At 43.7% G+C, this 18,758-nt stretch overlaps 1 protein-coding gene across 3 annotated transcripts in view; it reads right to left on the bottom strand.

The window, feature by feature from the left end:
• crppa (CDP-L-ribitol pyrophosphorylase A) overlaps positions 1-18,758 on the bottom strand; it is a 230,206-nt gene that overhangs the window by 72,883 nt on the left and 138,565 nt on the right. The window contains exon 10 of one of the 3 annotated variants that reach the window (XM_055661840.1): positions 14,218-14,294. The exons of the other annotated variants lie outside the window; for them this stretch is intronic. Within the exon in view, the coding sequence (XP_055517815.1) occupies positions 14,218-14,294 (77 nt within the window). The remainder of the gene's footprint in view (positions 1-14,217; positions 14,295-18,758) is intronic. 3 annotated transcript variants of the gene reach the window in all.

Below are 18,758 nucleotides of genomic sequence, written 5' to 3'. Positions count from 1 at the left end.
GGTCTACAGAGCCCAATGGTAAATATCAAGGAAAGGCACAAAATCCTGGAGTAACTCAGCAGGTCAGGCAGCATCTCTGGCGAACTTGGAAAGGGGACATTTCGGGTCTGGACCCTTCTTCAGACTGATGAAGGATCCTGCCTGTCCCAAAAAAGATCCTGCCCCGAAATGCCACCTTTCCATCTTCTCCAGGGATTCTGCATGACTAAGTGGGACCCATTGGGTCCCATATTCACACGGGAGGACTGGTCCCCCGACGCAATATTCCACCTCTCCAACAATTCCAATATTGGTGGCTAGTGGGGGGGGGGGGGGCTTTCTGGAGCGCTGGTATGGGTGTTGTTGGCTGCAGTGACTACTGGTATCCAGAGGGCTAGTGTGAACATCGTGGGCCAAATGGATTCTTGGGGTGGCAGCTCAGTCCCTCAAGCCTGGTGTGCTGGCAGCTTACTCACGGCTGGTGGGCTGGCAGTTGACTCACGGCTATTCCTTGAAATTCCATTTCAAACAGAGTGCTAGGCCACCAAATTCAAATCCATTTCCCTACCATTTCAAACAGGGTGCAAGGCCACCAAATTCAAGTACAGTTTCTTACCACTTCAAGCAGGGTGCAAGGCCACAAAATCAAATTCAAATGCAGTTTCAGTTTCATACCATTTTGTGCAAGGCCACCACATTCAAATTTTGTGCAAGGCCACCACATTCAAATGCAGTTCCATACTATTTCAAGCAGGGTGAAACCACCATAAAACAACACAGTAGACATTCAGTGTGTTCAGTTGATTCACAGTTCAGACAGAGTTGTGACCTCTCCCTCCCCCATCATGCAGAGACTGAGCCACACCCACACTTCCGGGTTTTATAATCCCTCCCCTTCCCACCGGAAAAGGTGTGGCCTTCATGGCGTGATTTGACAGGAGAGAGATTCTCAACATTTTTTAAACACTAATAACACTTTTGTTTTTCATTGACGGGAAGAATCCTCTGCACCTGATGAGAGGATGGGAACTGACTAAGATGGCCAAAAATCACAGCCGTAAGTGATAGCGTTTTATCTAAAATCAATATAGTGCAAACAGTGAGTTGTCAAGTTTAGACAAACAACCATTTGCAGGCAGTGCCTTTTCACTTCAACCCAAACCCCCCCAAACAACCATTTGCAGGCAGTGCCTTTTTACTTCAACCCAAAGCCCCCAAACAACCATTTGCAGGCAGTGCCTTTTTACTTCAAAGCAACCATATTTTCATTTTCAAACCACATTAAGGGCACTCACAGTTGAGTAGACATGTGTTCAATGTTATTCAGAGCTGAGAGAGATGGCTTCCTCCATCTTGCAGAGACTGAGTGAGGCACAGCACTCCCTGGTTTTATAGTCACTCCCCCTCCCTCCAGCAGGAGCAGCCGAGAGAATGGCAATTTTTTTTAAAACATTAATATCTCCCTGTTATTTCATCGATGGGAAAAGTCCTCTGGTCCCGGAAGGCGGAGGGGGGCTCTAAGCGAGGTGGCCAAAAATGACGGCCATAGGTGGCGGCGTTCTGTCGGAAATCGCAGCACATTGAGCCAAAAGCGGTCAAGATCAGACTTTTAGTAATATAGATATTACTAAAAGTCTGAATGCCATTCTCTCTGCTGGTGGGAGGGGAGAGGGACTATAAAACCCGGAAGTGGTGTGCCTCACTCAGTCTCTGCAAGATGGAGGAAGCCTGAGGATCACGTCTCTCTGAGCTGTGAATAACACTGAACACATGTCTACTCAACTGTGAGTGCCCTTAATGTGGTTCTAAAATGCTTGCAAAAAGTGTATCTTGCTTCTAAAATGGTTACAAAAAGTGTCTATTGGTTCTAAAAGGCTTGCAAAAAGTGTCTATTGGTTCTAAAATGCTTACAAAAAGTGTCTCTATTTGTTCAAAAATGCTTACAAAAAGTGTCTCTATTGGTTCTAAAATGCTTGCAAAAAGCATCTCTATTGCTTTGAAAATGTTTTGAAAGGCCGCACTGCAAAAAAAAGGAAATGGCTGTTATTGGTGGTGGTAACTGCTTTAAAAGTGTCTATTGGTTCTAACATGCTTGCAAAACGTGTCTCTATTGGTTCTAAATTGCTTGCAAAAAGCAAAAAGTGTCTATTGGTTCTAAAATGCTTGCAAAAAGTGTGTCTATTGGTTCTAAAATGGTTCCATAAAGTCTCTCCAGCAGGAGCAGCAGAGAGAATGGCAATTTAAAAAAAAACATTAATATCTCTCTGATTTCTCATCGATGGGAAAAATCCTCTGGTCCCGGAAGGCGGAGGGGGGCTCTGAGCGAGGTGGCCAAAAATGATGGCCGTAGGTGGCGCCGTTCTGTCGGAAATTGCAGCACAGTGGGCCAAAAGCGGTCAAGATCAGACTTTTAGTATATAGATGAGATTTTGCATTAGATTCACTGGGGTCCAGCTCCTAACTGGCTTAAATCCAGCTTTCATTAAACTCACAGGCATTTCATATGAGATTGAGTTAACAGGTAGCAACTGTAGATCAGTCACTATATTCCTAATCCATGTCAGGTATTCGTAGAGACTGTTCCTGAAGAATGTTAGCTAGCGCATGCGTATCATCTAGGGACAGTTCAGATAAGGAATACTGGAGAGGAATGCAGGAGCTTTGTCTAGTTGGATTGCCTCAAGGTTAATAAAACTTATTATGAAGTTAAACTACGTGTTGTTATTCACACAACTTCATACATGGTGTCAGAAGTTTTATTCCAGAACGTCATCGGCTTGAGCTTCGTGAGCTTTTCTCTCTTTTTCTCTAAAGACAGATCAAAAGGTTTATTTGCTAATTCGGGAGATCATACCCGCTCAGCTTCGACAGCAACATCGGTGAAAGATGGCGCATCTTCGTGGAAGAATATGACAATGTTATCGCTGCGGCACACTCCAATAAGCCACCCCGCACTCAAACGTACATACTTCTCAATCTTAAAGGACAGGTGGCTATCCGACGTGCAAAGTCTTTTGTGTATGTGGAGGAGGCGAGACAGCCTGCTGAGGGAAACGGAGTAGAGGTCATCACCCCCGCTGCATCAAAAACGGATCCTCAATGTCTCAAGAATAAATTTCAAGTTATGCTGCCCTCAAACTAATCTCATCATGGAACGGCACAAGTTCAACACATGGAATCAGAAGGCTGGCGAGACAATTGAATCATGACATGCTTTAAAGATAGAAGCAAGGAGCTGCACACATGGCAAACGTAACAACATTTTCAGTGTTAGATGCTAAGAGCTCCTTCTGGCAGATTCCGTTCAACTATAAATCTTCAATACTAACCACGCTCAGCACTTCTTTTGGCTGCTACAGGTTTCTACGGATGCCGTTCGGACTCAACTCTGCCAGTGAGATGTTCCAGCGTGCCATGGAACAGATTTTCGAAGGTTATCCCTGTGCGATCATCGTTGACGACATCATAATTGCAGGTAAAGACTTTGAAGAACACAACGCTAATTTAAGAAAAATGCTTCACCATGCAAGAAAGGTGCACTTGAAGCTTAATCCTCTCAAGTGCAAGTTCCGGGTGAATCAGGTCAGCTATGTTGGACACATTTTTACAAGCGAAGGCCTTAAAGCTGACCCTTCCAAATCGACGGCTATCAGTGAGATGATGGCGCCAGCAGATGTCCCCGCCCTACAAATGTTTCTGAGGATGGTCAACTACCTTGGTAAATTTATTCCCAATGTCAGCCAGCTGTCAGCTCCCCTGCGACAGCTCACTCACAAAGATACTGCCTGGGCCTATCATGAGCAGTAGCAATATGTCTTTGAGGCACTGAAACGGCATGTGTCTTGCCCACCTGTTCTGTCTTACAATGATGTCAATAAGCCAGTCACGCTTCCCTGTGATACTTCACAGTATGTTCCTTGGTGCAGCATGTTTGCAGGAAGGATGGCCTGTTGTGTATGCTTCATGGACAATGATGGACAATGAAACCAGATATGTTCAAATCAAAAAAGAGTTGTTGCCGGTGGTTTTTGCGTGTACTAAGTTCAACAACTACATCTATGGCATGCCAGTGACCATAGAAACGGATCACCAACCACTGGTCACTTTACTGAACAAGCCCATACAAGCGGCACCAGCAAGACTTCAAAGGATGATGTTAGGATTTCAGAAGTACAGCATTACCCTTGTTTACAAATGTGGAAAACATATGTACTCTGTATGCAGCCGAGAAGCATGCAGCAGCCGAGAAGGACAGTTTTGATGTTATTGCGGTCAACCACATTTTCGCCTGGAGGAATTGATGTTACACATGGCAGAGGACGCAACTTTACAGACACTCACCACCATCATCAAACATGGATGGCCCGGCAATCAACGCATGCTGCCGCATGCTATTCATCTTTATTTTTCTTTCAGAGATGAATTAACCATTGAAGATGGGGTCATCATGAAGGCCCACAAAGCAGTTATCCCAGTCTCACTACAAAAGGAGTATCCCCAATCGAATGCGTTCGCTGAACGAGCATTCCGCAACGTGAAACAAGTCATGGAAAAATGTTACAGAGGCCAATCGGACGTTTTCCTAGATCTCCTTAATATCAGAAATGTACCACATGAAACAATGCTTGGATCTTCAGCACAAAGACTGATGTCAAGGATAACACATACCATCCTCCCAGTCTCAAAGAAACTGCTGGAACCACACATGTGTAAGACTCAAGAGGTTCAGGCCCAACTTCTCAACAAAAGGTTGTCACAGAAGGTCAATCAAGTAGATAACTCCAGCCTTTGATGGAAGGACAGGTTGTCCGGTTACAGACCCCAATGCATCGGCATGGTAAACGAGATATGTCAGGAGCCAGATCTTCCATTGTTCAATCAGAAGGAAGGTTCTACAGGAGGAATCAAAGACACATTTGCAGATGAGCCTGCAAAATCTATTCGTTGTCACCAGCAGATGTCCCCGCCCTGCAGATGTTTTCTGAGGATGGTCAACTACCATAGTAAATGTATTTCCAATTTCAGCCAGCTCCCCTGCGACAGCTCACTCACAAAGATACTACCTGGACGTGGCATCAGAGAAATTGGTTTGTAAGCAGCACTACAAACTTTGGAGTATGTAATCATGATTGACAATCCAATATGAAGCACCAGGGGAAAACTGCACTATTAAACTCAAGTAGGCAAACATTGTAATATCAGAAAGTTAAACTATTTGTTAACAAGCAAGTCAATTTCAACAAGTGTTTGACTTCAAGCATTTAAGAGCAGCATGGTGGCATTGCTGTAGAGTTGCTGCCTTTCCACGCCAGAGACCTAAGTTCGATCCTGACCACTGGTGCTCTCTGTACAGAGTTTGTGCGTTCTCCCCGTGACATCCGTGGGTTTTCTCCGGGTGTTATGGTTTCCTCCCACACTCTAAAGACTTACAGGTTTGTTGGGTAATTGGCTTGGTAAAACTGTAAATTGTCCCTCCTGTGTGTAGGATAGTGCTATTGTGCAGGCGGGGGATCGGGAAATCGGAGGGAGCGCTGTCTGAGTGAAATTCATACGGTACAAAGCCAATGTGATACAGACGCACATCATGATGAACAGGAAGCTTGGTGCTGGAATTAAGACGGTGAAAGCACAGTGTACGGGAAGGGTCACATAAGTCTTTTAAAAGAGGGGGAGAGAGGGGGGAGAGGGGGAGAATGGAGAGAAGAGGGGAGAAGGAATGGAGACAACTTTTAAGAAGCCAGGCTGTGAAACTCGGCGGACATTAACAACAGCCGGTCGGTTATCCTTGGTTCTGAAAACTACTGTTTACGTTTTTTTTTCTCCCAATGAGCCCACCGATCAGCACCGGTAACAACATACGACAACCTTCGACCTCCTGGCGACCCACAACCACTGCACCTACAGTACGAGAATTCACGCTACTCTCCATGGCAGCTTCATTCTGGTCGCCGCTAATTTTTCAACATGTTGACCAGAAAGAGAATGCGGGAACTACTCACGACTATGAAGGTGACTCCCTGGCAACCAACCGCAAACAAACAGCGACCGCATAGTCTTCTTTAGTCGCCTGTGGGGCAGATCCATTAGGCATGAAAAAGAGCAAGGCTGAGTATTCTCAGTGTACATCAAATCAAATTCTTAAGCCAGTCCAACAGTTTCTTTAAAACAAGTAGCTTAATTGATTATTGTTAAAGGTTCCTTGCAGAGTCTATCCAACCAGATCTGCCTTGGCACTGTCTGTGTTGGCTAATTAAAATGTAAAAGCAAAGATTCTCAAACCTCACATTGAACCAAATAACTATTAAAAGTGCTCTTCCTTTCCAAGCTGTAGAAACTCATTCAATATGTACGCCATTACATTGAAAAGTTGCAATCGGAGTAGAAATCAAGCTGGAAGGAAAGATGCACAAAGAAACTAGTGCAAACCTGTCGCAGTACATACCTTTCAAATGCATTTAGTAAAGGAATAAAGGGATGCGGTTGGAAAGTGTGAGGCAATAATTAAAGTGACAGGAGGTTCATGAGAATGATTTTTTTTAAACATAGATTATTTGGATTTAATAAACCATTACTGAGCTGTAAATTTTATTTAAAGATTCAGCAGAATAAATACTATTGCGTAAATCATATCTTTAAATGATACGAGATGGAATGGGTGAATATTTTCCAGGGCTACATTCTTTGTATGCTTGACGCATCCTCAGCACCATCCTTCTCACCCTCACCACTAACTATAAATACTCCGACAAGCTGAGCAAAAATTCCTTCAGTCTAATCAATGAATAGACCTAGTCACAAATATCATTCCATTTATTTTGTCTCAAAGAGGCAACTTATTTTTAAGGCAGAGATAGATAGATTCTTGATTAGTACGGGTGTCAGGGGTTATGGGGAGAAAGCGTGAGAATGGGGCTAAGAGGGAAAGATAGATCAGCCATGATTGAATGGCGGAGTAGACTTGATTGCCGAATGGCCTTAATTCTGCAAGATGACTTGGATAGGCTGGGTGAGTGGGCAAATGCATGGCAGATGCAGTATAATGTGGATAAATGTGAGGTTATCCAATTTGGTGGCAAAAACAGGAAAGTAGACTATTACCTGAATGTTGGCCGATTAGGAAAAGTGGAGATGCAACGAGACCTGGGTGTCATGGTACACCAGTCTTTGAAAGTAGTCATGCAGGTGCAGCAGGCAGTGAAGAAAGCGAATGGTATGTTAGCATTCATAGCAAAAGGATTTGAGTATAGGAGCAGGGAGGTTCTACTGCAGCAGTACAGGGTCTTGGTGAGACCGCACCTGGAGTATTGCGAACAGTTTTAGTCTCCTAATCTGAGGAAGGACATTCTTGCCATAGAGGGAGTACAGAGAAGGTTCACGAGTGATTCCTGGGATGTCAGGACTTTCATATGAAGAAAGACTGGATAGACTCGACTTGTACTCGCTAGAATTTAGAAGATTGAAACTTATAGAAACTTACAAAATTCTTAAGGGGTTGGACAAGCTAGATGCAGGAAGATTGTTCCCGATGTTGGGGTAGTCCAGAACAAGGGGTCACAGTTTAAGGATAAAGGGAAAATCTTTTAGGACTGAGATGAGAAAAACATTTTTTACACAGAGAGTGGTGAATCTCTGGAATTCTCTGCCACATAATGAAGTTGAGGCCAGTTCATTGGCTATATTTAAGAGGGAGTTATATGTGGCCCTTGTGGCTAAAGGGATCAGGGGGTATGGAGAGAAGGCAGGTACAGGATACTGAGTTGGATGATCAGCCATGATCATATTGAATGGCGGTGCAGGCTCGAAGGGCCGAATGGCCTACTCCTGCACCTATTTTCTATGTTTCTATGTTTCTACTATCACACAAACTTATGAACTTTGAATTCAAACTGTATAATTTGCAACCTTGGTGTAGTACTTGACCTCACAAAGCGCTTCCGCCAACATAGTCAGGTCATCACTAAGACACCTGGAAAATCCTCCAAGTTCACTGGAAGGATAAATGAACCAAAGCCAGCATTCTCTCTCAGCCAACATCTCCAGTAGTTATTTTCAGTCAGTTATATTGTATTGTATTCATTGTATTGTATTCAATTTATTGTCATTATCTCATGAGACAAAGAAATGGATTTTCCTTACAGTCCCAAACATTATGGAGGGCACTGTAAATGATTTTCTTTCTTTAACAGGGTTCACATCTATTTTGCCCCCACAGCAAAACATCTACAATTTATGCAGTAAATTGCCAACATGTTGTTCCATTTAGTGTTTACAATAAGCAGACTTTATAGACATCTATGCAGCATAATTAAGAACTTGATCTTGAATGTTAATACCATAAATATTGTGCTTTGGTATTATAATGATTTGTTTAGAATATTTAATTTAGCTTAAGGGTTGCATTAAACTGTGTCACTATTTACTCAAGACAATTTTTCATTCCACAGTGGAACTTATCATGAAATAAGATAATAGGTTTGAAAAGATTATTTCACAAAGCACCAATCTAATAAAAGTTTAACATTTTTCAAGGATAAATATATTGCAACTATGACAAAAACATGGAATTCTGAATAACATTCTGTGATACTCAGTCACTCTCAATATAGTTTGAGGATTAGATATCTCTGCTGATCGGACGATTCGCTGCAGCCTCCGGATGTCATGCTTGGTGGCTGAGCCAAACCAGACCAAGATGGAGAAGGTTAGGACAGACTCTACGATGGCCGTATAGAATTGGACCATCATTGCCTGTGGCAGATTGTGCTTCCTCAGCTGCTGCAGGAAGTACACTAGGGGCGCTGCACTGGCAGCAGCCTCTATCTACAGCCTGTCTGTTATTTCAATCTTTTTTTAAATTTTTAGTTAGTCTAAATTTTTGTGTTGGGGGAAACTTTAACTTTTCTATGTGGGGGAGGGGGGCAGGGTAAGGGGGAAACCGTCTCCCAGTCTCTTCCTGGCGGGGGCGCGACTATTTCTCCGAGTCGCGTCCTCGCCCCCCCCCACCTCGCGGCCTACCAGCTGGATCGGAGTGGCCTTTCCTGCCGGGGACCGGGAACCGGACCAGGGCTGCTACAGCGGCGGCGCAGCGCTGGAGTCACCGCGGAGCGGGCGATGCCTACCTGGGTCGCCGTTTGGAGCTCCGGTGCGTTGGGCCGCTGCTCCAACATTGTGGAGCTCTGGTGCGGAGAGCTTCCAACGCGGGCGGCGCTAAACAACATCATGGAGTCCTGGGGCGCCTTGCAGAGGGTCTACAGCAGCAGTCTCCGCCCGGCGCGGCCTGCGGACTTTGGAAGCTGCCGACTCCGGTAGGAGAGGGCCAACTCTGTGTCCACGCCGCTGAGGACGTCCCGCAGCCCCGACGTCAGACTTGTATCATCCCCGGCGAGCGGTCCTGGACATCGGGCCGCCCGTAGCTGCAACTGCGGAGGGCTTGGGGAGGCCCTGACCACGAGGAACAGTGGAGGAAGAGACTGACTTTGGTGCCTTCCCACACAGTGGGAAACTTTGATTCTGTGGGGTGGGGATGTTTTATGTCAAATTCTATAGTGTGTGTTCTTTATTTTTTTATTGTATGGCTGTATGGGAATTTCATTTCACGGTGCCATCTGGCACATGTGACAATTAAATGTATCTTGAATCTTGAATCTTGAATCCTCCAGCATTTTTGTGATCAAGGTATGCCTACTTTGAAGAAGTTCTCCTCCTCTCTCCGGAGACAGTTTCACAACCTCCTCTCTAACTGAGCCCTTGCTGTCTCCTCCCCTTCCTTAACCCTCGGGCTGTCTCCTCCCATCCCCCCGCCCTCGGGCTCCTCCTCCTCCCTTTTTCCTTCCTTCACTCCCCCACCCCCCATCAGTCTGAAGAAGGGTTTTGGCCCGAAACGTCACCTATTTCCTTCGCTCCATAGATGCTGCTGCACCCGCTGAGTTTCTCCAGCATTTTTGTGTACCTTGAATCCTCTGTTGTGCCTTTTTGACTGTGGAGTCGATGGTGGCCCCCCATTTAAGATCCTTGGAGATTATGCTTCCCGGGAACTTAAAAGACTCCAGAGATGTGACTGTGGTGTTGTTGATGGTGAGTGAGGTGAGGGGAGGGGGAGCTCTCCGAAAGTCTGCAACCAATTCCACTGTCTTAAGAGCATTTAGCTCCAGGTTGTTGCGATGGCAACAGGACGCCAGCTATTTCTTACTGAATTCCTCAAAAATCATAAGGGAAATGTGAAATGTTGGGTGAACAGTAAATATTAAATTGAAGGTTAATAGATTTTTTTAACCTGGCTGATCAAGGTATATGAAGCAAAGTTGGGTTTTACAAAGTGATGTCTTACAAAGAAGTTAGGTGATAGATTAGCCATGATCTCATTAAAACAGAGACATCATGAGCGACTGGATGATTTAGTCCAGTCCCTATATACCCATGGCTAAATCAGGGAATTGCACTATCACAATGCCAACCATGTTCATGCTCAATTGAATACATGCCTTTTTACAGAAAAAATTGATTAACACCTCCAATGAGCTTTCCAAAAAACTATATCCTGCTCATTGCCTTGTGTGAGGGTCTGGCTGCATCTGGCTGGCAGAGAGTTCATGGTCGCTGCTAACAGGCATACACTCCAGCTTTAAACACCATAGGAGTGGTGTTGCAAATTAATCAACTTTAATCACACACCAGTTTAGAGGTTTGGTACACTTCCCACTGCTTGTCCAGTCAGCTCTCACTGATCGGGGTGGAAGCTTGCAAATTACCCAGATTAATTCCAGCTTCAGCCATGGAAATATTCCCCCAAGTCCAATGAATCAGTCTAGCCGGCAGTCGTTTATTGAAGTATCCACACCACAAATCTACCTGCCTGCTTGTCTAATCGACCACAGAAGAATGGTTCAGCTCCAAGCTCCCATCCTCAAGGGCATCATGTTGGAACCATCTCAACCACACAGTTATTGCATCCGTAATAAATGGTACACACCAACTGTGCCTGTTGCCTCAATCAAAGATATACAAATTAAATACACATGTTTCATGGAGAGTGGAGATAAATACGTCAATTAGTGATATGTGTCATAATTTGCATGTCAGTGCAGAGGAAAAATATATAATTGGGACACATGAGAGCCAACTCAGTAACTGGTGCCACACTTACAAATAGTCTCGAAATTTCAGACTTGTGGCTCCAATATTCCTGACGCTATGTGTTCTGTCTTAACCCCCATAATTACCCATTACCTCCCTCCATCTTATTATGATGCAAAGTGGTACCATGAAAATTGATGGACCATTTTCAGTCTATGTCTTGAAAGGCTGCATTCCTCTGCACGAGCCACATTCAACCAATTAGTTTCCAGTGAATTGGCTTCTGAAGTTTATAAAGCCACAGTTTAATTTTAACTTAAATATTTGTGTAAGTGGTGGCCTGGATTTGGTGGTCAGTGGCACGTACGGCCAGTTAGCTGCCTACCTGTGAAACAAATTTAGATGTAATCTGACTAGAATTTGCTAAAAATGTTGACGCAATCTCTGGTGACAAAAGGAGAAAGACAGCAGCTGACTCACACCGTATGTAACTGCTGATGTCAGCCGTGCATTCCAGTTATTTCTCAGACATTCAGAAACTTTCCAAAACATTTACCAAACATAAAAAATAAGAAATGCCTAGAAATTGGATTATGCCTTCTTTGGCTGTACCAGAGATGTTCCACACAATGCCCATGTTCACTTGAGTCTATGCAAACATTCGCAAAATTGGTCAAGCATGCACAATGACGGCTTATGATGAGTGATATTTTATTGTCACATGTGACAAGTCACAGTGATATTTTATACCGAGAATCATGTCAAATGATTGGGCCCGTGTGTCTGGAGCTTTTCGAAAAAACTTGAGAATATCATGTTACGGAACACTCAGGAGAATGTCAAACGGTTCAATGGTTCTTTATTGTCACCTATGCACAGCAGTGACATTGCACAGCCCACAGTACTTTATCTGTGACAGCCAGTGAACAGATACATAAAAGGCTGGCATTAGGGCAATGGGAAAAGGCAGCAGAAGAGGAGACAATGCGATCTCTTCTGTGTACAAACTTCTTCCAGAAATTGGTCTGCCTTGATTTGAGTGTTGTCCTGTAAGCAGCCCCATGCCATTGTGAGGTGTAAAATGATCAAGTGTTCAGAGATCACAGACCATGGCTCAGGTGTGATTTGAACAAAGTCTGCGACCACTGAATTAGTGACACAGGGAATTTCAGATGCTGCATTCTTGAGCAAAGCACTAGGTGCTGGAGTAACTAAGCAGGTCAGGTAGCATCTGCCAAGGACGTGTTTCTGGAGGACAATGTCAATAGCCAATGTTTCGGATCAAAACGTTACCTTCCTTGTCTTCCAAAAATGTTGCCTGATCTGCTGAATGACTCCAACACTGAATTGATCTTGGTTTATGATCGTCACATAGAGAAACAGTTAAAGCCTTGTTTTGCATGCTATCCAGGCAGATGAGCATAACAGGTAGTGCAAGAGAGAAAATATTACAGAATACAGAGTAGAGTGTAATTGCTGCAGAGAAAGTGCAGATAAAAGTGCACGGACTGCGTTGAGATAGATTTTAAGATCAGGAATACACCAACAGCATATGAGAGGTTCGTTCAAGAGTATGATAACAGCGGGAAGAACAACCAATGGCATGGTTTCCTGCATCCAGAGAATTGAATACGAATGCAGACAAATGTTATCTAAGTGACAATGATATTTCCTGCCAGAGGGTTTGTTTGGTGTTTCAATTTTGTCAAACTCGTCTAAAACATTATTTGCACATGCAAAATAAAGGCACCAATCTAATTTCTACAATCAATGAATTTAAATAAATCAGAACATTTTATAAAATGAACAAATTAAATTAAAAGAAACACTAAAACATTTCTATGTACCTCTAAATCTTTCTTGAGCATGAATCATTTATGAAAATAATACCTCTCTGGAAGCAGTATCAATATGATTGTAACTGTAATGTACTGGGTGAAACGAATCGCAAGAGCAATCAATTATTTCTTCTTTACCTCCACCCAAAGTTTATTTAAGTAACTTTTGGTAGGTTCTCCTGCACATTACTTTGTGGCTAATCAGGCTGCTTCTGCATCTATAGAATTAAAAGTGTCATCTTGACCACTTCCTGTTTGTACAGTGCTTTGATTTTAGAAATAAACGCTACCACATATGGCTGTTATTTTTTGGCCATCTTACTCAGAGTCCTCCGCTGCGCAGGCCCTGAGGATTTTTCCTTTCGATGAAAAATAAAAGACTCAATCACCGCCATGAAGGCCATGCCCCTTCCAGTGGGAGCGGGAGGGACAATAAAACCCGGAAGTGTTGGCGTGGCTCAATCTGTCTGCAAGATGGCGAGGGAGAGGTCACAACTCCCTGTCTGAGCTGGGAAACTACAGAACACTGTGAGTATGCAATGTACTTGAATAAATGATTTGTTAGCCCTTGATGAAAATGAAATGTTGTTTGGCCTGCCCTGTGCTTGAAACTGCAAAGGCAATGGAAATTAAGTGAAAATGCAATCTGTTGGGCTTGAGCCTGCCTTGTGCTTGAAACTGCAATGGCAATGGAAATGTAGTGAAAATTCAATGAGCTTTGGCTTGAGCCCGCTCTGTGCTTGAAAGTGCAATGGCAATGGAAATGAAGTGAAAATGCAATGAACTGTTTGGCTTGAGCCTGCCCCGTGCTTGAAAGTGTAATGGCAATGGAAATGAAGTGAAAATGCAATGAGCTGTTTGGCGTGAACCTGCCCTGTGCTTGAAAGTGCAATGGCAATGGAAATGAAGTGAAAATGCAATGAGCTGTTTGGCTTGGCCTGCCCTGTGCTTGAAACTGCAATGGCAATGGAAGTGAAATGAAAATGCAATGAGCTATTCGGCCTACCCTGTGCTTAAGACTAAAATGCAATTGAAAATAAAATGAAATTAGTTGTTTGACCTTCCTGAAACCACTAATTTTGGCCCACAAGGCCCCTATTCGCTGAGAAACCAGTTCCTTTTGCCCAAAATGCCCGCATTAGCCTAAGAGGAGCATTTTGGCCCAAAGGTTCCCTGTCAGGCCAGGAAAAGTCCAGAAAAAGTGCCTTACACTGAGATTTCACTAAGATTTTTATTTTAAAGCCCCTTCGGCCCATCAGGCCTGTACTTGCCCAGGAGTCCCTTCGGCCCATCAGTAAGTATTCCCCCTGCAAGTATTAAACCTCACCCCAGTATTTTTCTCCCTCCTTTCATTTGCTCCCTGTGAGATTCAGGCCAGGATAGACTTTCCTCCATTGCTGTGATCTGCAGAAAAAGATGAAAAATAGCTAAAATTGATTCTCCACCCTCTCCCCCTTCTCTCACAGAGTATCACACCTGTTTTGGGCAGAATTGTAGCAGTTTCTGAGCTGCCAGCCCACCAGGCCTGAGTGGCTTAGCTGCCAGCCCACCAAGCCTGAGTGACTGAGCTGCCAGCCCAAGAATCCATTCGGCCCACAATGTCCATTCTAACCCTCTGGAAACCAGTCCCTTCGGCCCATAACACCCATACTAGCACTCCAGAAAGCTCCACCACTGGCCAGCAATATTGGAATTGGTGGAGAGGTGGAATATTGCGATGGGGGACCAGCCCCTCTGTGTGAACATGGGACCCATCGGGTCCCACTTAGTCTAGTATCTCATAAAAGCAGTTAAACAAAATGCTTAAGTTTCTTTCGTGATAACAGTTTCATCTAAATTCCAACATATTCAGAAGTTCATTTTTCCAACATTTTGTTTTAATGTTTGGACATCACTATTGCTTCTCTTCCACCTTTTTGTTGCAATATTCATTTTGCTTTAAATCACTGCAATTACATCTGCCTCCAACAAATTAAACCCCACTCATTTTGAAATTATTTCAAGCCAAAAAAATAATAACATGTAATTTTATAACTTCTCAACGGTTCCTGCAACATATAATGCTAAAGACAAGTGAAAATTTTACAAATGGCTTTTTGTAGAAATCATCAGAAATTATTAAATATCAGTGTTATTTCGTCAATAAAATTAACATTGGTTGCAAATCTCAGCTCAGCACATTGGGCTGAAATTTCTATCTACACTATCTACACTACTGTGGTGTAAGGAATAATGCACAAATAGGCTACAAAGTTGTTAGAAAATTAAATTAGTTAAATCAATGAAAGAAACAAAATAACAGAAAAACACAACTTATTCCAAGATCCCATAGTTCTCCTTCTCAATCTACTACTTTCCTTCCTATCAAAGGATCTTGGTTATGTGCAATCATGGGCATCTCTCAACTACTGTTTGAATATTTTATGTCTGGCCTCCATGAAAAAGTACTTTATGTGATTCCACCTGAAGAGATTATACCCTTTCATCCTCTCCTCAACCTTTGACATTATTAATTAAACCATATTCGTCCAATATCTATCCTCCTCTCAGCTGGACATAATTGTCCTCTGTTGGTTCCATTCCCACACATCCGATTCTACCCAGAGGATCTCCAGCAATAACTCTGTTCTCTGTTTAAACCAATTGCTCTTGATTCATATTTGAATCTTTTCATCCTTGTGCGAATAATGTTGCTGCTGGAAAGCAATGCTGGGTGGAGTCAAATATAATAGTGGCATTTAAGAGACATTTAGATGGGCGCATGAATATGCAGGGAATTGTAGGTGGAAAGAGATGATCTTGGTATCATGTTCAGCACAGGCATTGTGCCAGTTTCTATGCTGTACAGGACTATTAACATAACGTTCAAGCGCATGATTGTATTTAATATATCTAAGTTAATGACACCGTGCCACCTGCCCAACCTTTCATACTGTCAGACTTCTCATCCAGACTTGGAAAGGCTGCAGATTCTAACCAGCTTAACATTGCAAAGCTAATATCACTGCCCCACATTCTGCTAGTTTACTGCCAACTCTATCACATGTACCAACCTATAATTAGACTGAACCAGACTGATTACAACCTTAACACCTTGCTTGACACTGAGGCAAATTAAAACCTCAAATTCTCTACCTGCTTCCATCTAACTATCATCACTTTTTCCAACTTTGGAACTCACCCTTGTTCTTTCACCTTCTGATTTGCACATTGCAATTCACCTCAGTGCAATCTCCCATTACACTTGCTAAGTTTCAGCTCATCACACGTTAATCTACAACAAGTTCCATTGGACCCATGTTGTTCCCCTTACCAAGCTACATTGGGTTCTGGTCCTGTAACACCTTGATTTTATATATTTCTTCGGGCATTGGGATTTCTACATCACCTTCCTCTGTCTATTCTATAGTTTACAGCCTCCCGGCAAGCCACGGAGTACCCGAGGCCAGAGCCCCTGCGAATCAGAGCTCGCGGCCAGCGGAGTCAGCAGAGCCCATGGCCAGAGTCCATGATGGGGCACGTGGTTGACGGAGCCTCGAATGGTGGAGCCCGTGGCCGAGATCGGAGCCATGCGGATGAGGCCTGGGTCGCGCCACGGAGGCGTCCGGAGAGAACCCGTCAGCGATAGTGGACAGATCAGTGTGGCAGTCGATGGAAGAGCTAACCGATGGACAAGGACGGAACACGTGGAACGAGGACGCCGCTGTCGGGGGAAGGATCAAAGGAGGACCCGGCGTGGGGGGAGCGCCATGAGGGAGGCGGGATGGGGGAGGGGCAGAACAAAGGGGGACCTGGCGCGGATACTGTGTATACTTCGTGATTTTGACTGCGCTTATATACGGACTATTTGCATACCTTGGGTATTCAAGCAAAGAATTTCACTGTGACTTGTCATATATGACAATAAAGTATTAATTCATTCATTCATTCTTCTCATTTGAAATGCTTATCAATGCCAATCTTTCTACATTCCTGATCCCGCCAACTTAGCTGTCCATGTCCATTAATGTCGGCTTCATATATTGGTGGCTCAACACACTCAAGGCTAAGCAATCCAGAGCAACGGATGCAAGGAAATTACTTTGTGCAAGGAATCCAAAACATGAGGACACCATCTTAAAATTAAAATTAGACCATCTTGGGAGTGAAATTATGAAACACATTTTCAACAGAAAACTTACATTCCAATCTAAAGTACGTGGTTGTTGATTCAATACTTGATGGATGTTAATTAAGCTAGCACATTAAAGCATATGGAGAAATGACATTAGTGGCATTGAAATGATTATCAGATGGTCTATAAGAGTGATGGAACTAGCTCCAATAGCTTATTCCTGTTGTGTCGGAAGGAACTGCAGATGCTGGTTTAAACCGAGGATAGACACAAAATGCTGGAGAAAGTCTGCGGGGCAAGCAGCAGCTCTGGTGAGGAGGAATGGGTGATGTTTCAAGTCGAGACCTTCCTAATATTTCCATGTGGTTTGGCTCAAACTCTGTTTGCTATTGCTGCTGTTAAAATAAATTATGGCAAAATGTTACCATTTGTGTGGGGGTTACAGACTAATTACTTTATTTTTTTCATGTATTTTAATGTTGCAATTTCCTTTTTCAAAAAATCTGTCATTAAAAAACATAAACAGAGAGGTTAAAAATGTTATGGTTCTATCTACGCCACGCAGGTCAGGTTCAGAATTCGTCAAGAATGCTGGTGCCTAGCAGTCTGATTATTGATTACAAGCCTACATTCATTCAATCAAAATGTATGAGAAGATGACAGTATTTCCTGTGTTTCATTTAAGGTAAACTATTTGCTTTTCTGCTATACCTACATACCTATTGTATGCCTTTGTTGACACTATCCTTTATCCTTTCTGGCAGTAGCATGAACTATTGACATTATACAGTTGGGTGGCTCCATTTACAAAGTATATTTCCTAGTATATAGTAATCCCTCATTATATTGGACCATGGAGGGGTGTGGAACGGTGTCCGTTATTGTTGATTGTCTTGTTATAAACGAGTAAGACGGGTAAAGGGCCTGTCCCACTTGTGAGTCATTTGCTCGTCACTTACGTGCCATCTGCGTGACACACAAATGACGCCCAAGTGGGACAGGCCCTTAAGTATTAACTAGTTTGAGGTTAGGAAAAAGTGTGGTGCCGGGGGGAGGGGTTAAACCAGGGAGAATTCTCTTGGCAGAGTGCCACAAGGCCCCCGATCTCACACACAGTACGTCAGGGACAGGCCCGGTGCTCACGTTGTCTTCATGCTGCTCACTCTCTCCACTCATACAACCGGAGGCACGCCACCTGGGTCAGCTCAGTGGGTATCTTGATGGTGGGGGGGACAGTGTAATGGGAGCCTTACACCATTACCAGATTACCGAGGCACATGTTCATATAACCATATAACCATATAACAATTACAGCACAGAAACAGGCCATCGCGACTCTACAAGTCCGTGCCGAACAAATTTTTTTTCCCCTTAGTCCCACCTGCCTGCACTCATACCATAACCCTCCATTCCCTTCTCATCCATATGCCTATCCAATTTATTTTTAAATGATACCAATGAACCTGCCTCCACCACTTCCACTGGAAGCTCATTCCACATCTCTGAGTAAAGAAGTTCCCCCTCATATTACCCTTAAACTTCTGTCCCTTAATTCTGAAGTCATGTCCTCTTGTTTGAATCTTCCCTATTCTCAAAGGGAAAAGCTTGTCCACATCAACTCTGTCTATCCCTCTCATCATTTTAAAGACCTCTATCAAGTCCCCCCTTAACCTTCTGTTACCATGGCGATGAAGGTGCAGCGGCTTGTCCTGCATCTGCATCCAACACCCATGGGACCGTGCTTTGTTGCAGCC

Source organism: Leucoraja erinacea, chromosome 2 (assembly GCF_028641065.1).
Source record: "Leucoraja erinacea ecotype New England chromosome 2, Leri_hhj_1, whole genome shotgun sequence".
Lineage (NCBI taxonomy): Eukaryota > Metazoa > Chordata > Chondrichthyes > Rajiformes > Rajidae > Leucoraja > Leucoraja erinaceus.
The sequence above is the reverse complement of the archived record's forward strand: the minus strand, read 5'-3'. Positions and strand labels throughout refer to the sequence as shown.